The sequence below is a fragment of the Melanaphis sacchari genome, unplaced genomic scaffold (genome assembly GCF_002803265.2).
Source record: "Melanaphis sacchari strain LSU unplaced genomic scaffold, SCAv2.0 Contig1_pilon_pilon, whole genome shotgun sequence".
In the NCBI taxonomy this organism is placed as follows: Eukaryota; Metazoa; Arthropoda; class Insecta; order Hemiptera; family Aphididae; genus Melanaphis; species Melanaphis sacchari.
In genome coordinates this window covers 398,961-403,921 of record NW_020270976.1, presented here as the reverse complement: position 1 = coordinate 403,921, position 4,961 = coordinate 398,961, and the positions used below count along the sequence as shown (strand labels likewise).

Sequence of the window (4,961 nt, the reverse complement as noted above, 5' to 3'; positions counted from 1 at the left end):
TGTGAGTACATGATATTACTTCCGTTGAGGTATGATGTATATTATAATATAATATCGAAGTGACATATTATATTTAAAAAGATATTGTCAATTAGAAAAATTAAACGACTACGTGGCATCGCGTACGGAGAAAGGCGACGAGCGTACGTCCCTGTTTCGATAAACGCGTATATATAAGTACACTTCAAGAAGGATGTAATAGGGAATTGTGTCTTATCCTGTAAAAGGGTTCTTGCTCTATGTGTCATTTATTCTAAACTCTAATTTAGTTAAGCGATTTAAACTGGAAAATTCTTAATAGTATTGATGCGGGTTTACAATATAATGAATTATTCTATCATTAATTTCTCATGCGATTCCAACAACTATTGAAAAATTCTCTTTTTCAAACAATTTAACTGGAGAATAATTTATAGTTTAAGGTGATTTTTATAATACATAATTTAGTGTCAAGTATTTCAACACGTTTAATAGTTTTGATTTTTAAATTTTTTTTTATAAGAAAATTGTTTTTTGTATACCTTGTGTTAATGTACTGTGGATATTATTGGTTGTAACAAAATGTGGTCATTACGAATAATGCATGTATGTTGTGTGTACATAATCATAGCATAGTTTGAATTTAGAATACTGAGATAACTTTGCACCCAATGATCCAACACAGGAATGAAAGCGTTCCCACTGTATTCGATATATACCTATAACATATTTTGCGCGTGCAAATAGTTCCGGACCACTGATTATAACAACCCAAATAATTTCATAAAATAGTATCTGATGCATAATGAATAATGATTCAATGTTTAAATGTATTTATAATACGTTCAACTGTATATCATTCGAGCTAAAGATTAAAACCTCACGTATAGGTACAGATTATATTATTGTTCTTTTTGAATGCCTTTCAGTTTTTGATTTTACATTAATTTTAATAATAATTTTAAATATGAATAAATTCTTATTTTATCAACTAAAGTTGATTACACTTGAAAGATATCTTGTATGGGTTATCTGTTTAAAATTTAAGCACTTATATTCTTTCGAAAAATACACATATTCAAGTATGTATATTAGGCATTGTACACAGGTATATCATAATTATATAAAAACATATAGCATTTGAGTTTTAAGTATGGATAGAGTAATTGATTTCAATATCGTTAACAATCGTCATAAATAATGTTATTGTATACAGTATAAATAATATTATCAGCTTGCACACTTAACGGTTCGGCGTTATCGTCGAAAACCGAGTTGAAATAAGTGAACATCTTAATCTCCATTTCATATAATATAATATTGTACGTGTACGGCGTACCTATATATTTTAGTTCCTACATCACATAATATGTTTTATACGTTTTCCTTCCAATGGTCTCTTTTTAACCGTTTATACGCCACAATCATCTACACACACAATTTAAAATTATAAGTACATGATTAATGAATCCGATTATGTCGTCCTACATTCATATATGAACATTGTTTATGAATTATGCATGTACAATTTTATTACCCATCCCTGTACATAGCACATTTGTATTTAATGTGTTTATGTGCGATTATATTATTATTATACCCATCGGCCATCGTCGAAAGAGCGGAAGGAGTGCAGGTTTTTTTCTATAGATGGTTTGTGTGTGATTTATCGTTGTTAAAATCTAGTGTTGGGCGAGTATTGGTTTTTTGAAGTCAAGTCGAGTCGAATCGAGTTTCAATTACATCGAGTCGAGTCGAGTTCAAAATTCGAGTACTCGAAAAATGTCGAGTACTCGAAAAAAAGAGTCGAGTATTAGACAATTCCAGAATATTAAAAAAAAAATCACCCAAGTCGGTATATCCGTTCTCAGCGATCTTTCATACATGCAGCAATTGATATTTAGGTTACTATAGTTACTATAATATAGTTTATATTTTGGTATTTACTACTATTTAGTATGTAATGTAGCCAATAAATATAGAAACAAATTCAATATTTTTTTAATTAAATAAGATTTGGCTTTATTTATTATTAATTATTATTTAATATTTATTATTTATTATCATGAACAAAAAACCTAAATAGTTATACATATATTATATATTACATATTTATAATAAAATATTAAAATAATAAATATTAATTATTAAATAGTAAATACATATAAAAATGATTAGAGTAAAATATTTTTAATATTTAAATATTATTATATTAATTATTAATCGTCTGGTTTTGAGTTGTCTTCTATTTCTTCCATTTCCAATATAAATTTATAGTAATCTTTTAAAAATAACAATTGTTCTACATGTTCAGGTAAGAGCAATGTCCTTCTATCTGAGACAATTTGGCCAGCCGTTGAAAATAATCTCTCACTGGTAACTTGAGTGGCTGGTATTGCTAGGTGTTGAAGAGCAAGGCATTTAATATGTGGATATTTTATTTGACCCACATCCTTCCAAAATTTTAAACTATTGGTTTTTTTTGGTTCCTTGGGATCTTGAATATAATTTTCTATTTCTTTTTCTATAATTAAATTAATATTTTCGTTATTTAATTGTGTTTGTGTTTCTGTACTCCATTCCTCAACCATTGACCACATGTCATTTCCATCAGTATTTACTTCAGGAATAGTATTTATATTTATTGGTTGAGTTGGTTCTAATGGTAACTGATATTTAATAATTTCATTTTTCATAGCGATTTTCAAATTTTGGACCTGATGTTCATTTAAAAAAGATGCTTTTAATCGTGGATCGACTACCATACAAAATAATAAAGTTGAGTTATCTTTAAATGAGGGAAAATGTGACGTTATACCAGTGCTGACTTTAGATGCAAATGTGCGAACCTTTACATTTGAATTATTTTGCTCTAGATCTCTTAAGGTTTCAATAATATAATGTAAATAAAAAATAATGCTCGATGCTGTAGGGAATGAAGAGCTACATAAATCATTTGTAGCCTTGTATAATGGTTGTAGTACGCACAACAAACCTTCAATTGTTGAATATTGATCCCTTGTTAGATTATCAATTTTGCTATTAGACTCAATTAAATCAGCAGAAATAAATTTTTTTAATTCATAAATGCGCTGAAGCATTAAATATTCTGAGTTCCAACGAGTCTTAACATCTTGGATTAGCATCAATGGTGGAGATATATTTTCTTTTTTTTGAAGTTCAAAAAGCCTTGCCTTAGCAGTCGAACTTCGCTTATAATGGCCAACAATGGACCTACAAGCTATTAAAAGTGCTTCTAAGTTAGATGTACTTTTTTTGGCATCGACTATTGCTAATTGCAATGAGTGTGCTACGCATCTTAAATGTTGCCAGGTATATCCATCAGGAACTTTTTTTAATGCTGCTACAAGGTTCGGCGCATTGTCAGTTATAAAATACATAGGTATATCTTTACAAAATGACCATTTTTCAATTAATCTTACTATAAGATTGTTTAGATTAGTTGCAGTATGTTGATCTTTGGAATGTTCGAGATTTAGTGTAATGTGACGAAGTTTCCATTCTTCTGTGACATAATGGACTGTTAAAGATATGTAACTTTCATTTGAACGAGAAGTCCACCCATCTGTTGTAAATGACAAAGATCTAACACTTTTACATTCATTAGTAATGATACTTCTAACATGATTAACAGCTTTTTCAAAAGCGTTTGGAATATGATTTTGAGAAAAATATTGCCTTGATGGAACAGTATACCTTGGTTCAGCTTTTCTCATAAGTTCTAAAAATGCAGGCTCTTGGACAATAGAATAAGCATGGCAACCTTGAATGATAAACCTTGATACACTATTATTAAGTGCCTTTACATTTGGATTTGTTTTTGCCCATGCTTGAGTTAGGCTTATAATTTGTGGCATTGTCGGTTGAGAGTGTTGAGACATTTTAATTTTTTTAGAAGCATTTTCAGTTTTTATTAAGTCACTCATATCATTAAACTTTTCAAATATTTTTTTATGTATTTTTAGATGATTTATCATAGATTTAGTTTGACTACATTTCCTTTTTATTTGCACTCCACATTCTAAACATTTACCTCTTTCAACACCAGACTCATCTTTGTCACCAAGTGTGAAAAACTTCCAAATTAAACCTTTTTGTCGTTTATTTACAATAAGTATAGATGCATTTTCTGTTGACTGATTAAATACTGGATGCATATTATTAGTCGATGTTGATGCAACTGATGTATCTAATTCCTCATCAGACATATTTAATAAAATAGTATTTATACTTTAAATATTTATTTACCTTATAATCGAATTATTTTGACAGCATACAAACTATTTGTTAACACACAAAACTATATAAATATAAAATGGTAGACCACAAACAAATCAAATGCAACACCACAATCGAGGTACGTAATCGAATGACAAGCATTAAAAATAATTATTACGACTAACGGCTGGTGGTTAGTGTGTGTATTTGGGTGGTAGTGGTAATCAATCGGTATAAACACTATAAACTATAAAATGTCGTTTTCATAATAATAAATATAATATATATATATATATAATATAGCAATAACAATCCATTCACTATTGTTAATAATTTAAAGTTTAAACCATCAACCATCCTAGAATTCTTATCGCGAATACTCGTATTTGGGTTCTCTCAGTTATTTATAGTTTCAACATTTAATAATTATTTTTACATAATATACTATATAGTGAAACACTGAAACAAGTACTCGATTCAATTCGAGTATTTGGTTCAAGTCGAGTACTCGTATTTACGAATACAAAATTTTTTTAGTCGAGTCGAGTCGAGTTCAAGTACTCGACTCGAAAATTTTTCCCAAAGTCGAGTACTCGAACAACACTATTAAAATCAAACATCAATTATCCCCGATTTTTTCCCCAACGTTTTTTTCCACACAATTGTCTGGACTTGAACCGTATCAGATTTTATTGCACAAAGGGCGCGCTGACAAAACAATGGTATAGCCATGTAGGTATTTC

At 29.1% G+C, this 4,961-nt stretch overlaps 1 protein-coding gene across 1 annotated transcript; it reads right to left on the bottom strand.

Annotated features, from left to right (window-relative positions):
• Positions 1–2,198: 2,198 nt before the first annotated feature.
• On the bottom strand, positions 2,199–4,208 carry LOC112593255 (zinc finger BED domain-containing protein 1-like). Its single transcript, XM_025337619.1, has 2 exons — positions 2,555–4,208; positions 2,199–2,476 (listed from the first exon to the last, which is right to left on the bottom strand). The coding sequence occupies exons 1-2, from the start codon at positions 4,206–4,208 to the stop codon at positions 2,199–2,201; spliced, it is 1,932 nt and encodes a 643-aa protein (XP_025193404.1).
• Between the last annotated feature and the right edge of the window lie 753 nt (positions 4,209–4,961).

Coding starts and splice junctions, on each gene's coding strand:
- LOC112593255 (XM_025337619.1), bottom strand. CDS start 4,208: ATGTCTGATGAGGAATTAGATACATCAGTTGCATCAACATCGACTAAT. Junction 2,477..2,554: donor GTCAATGGTTGAGGAATGGA/GTACAGAAACAC, acceptor ATTATATTCAAG/ATCCCAAGGAACCAAAAAAA.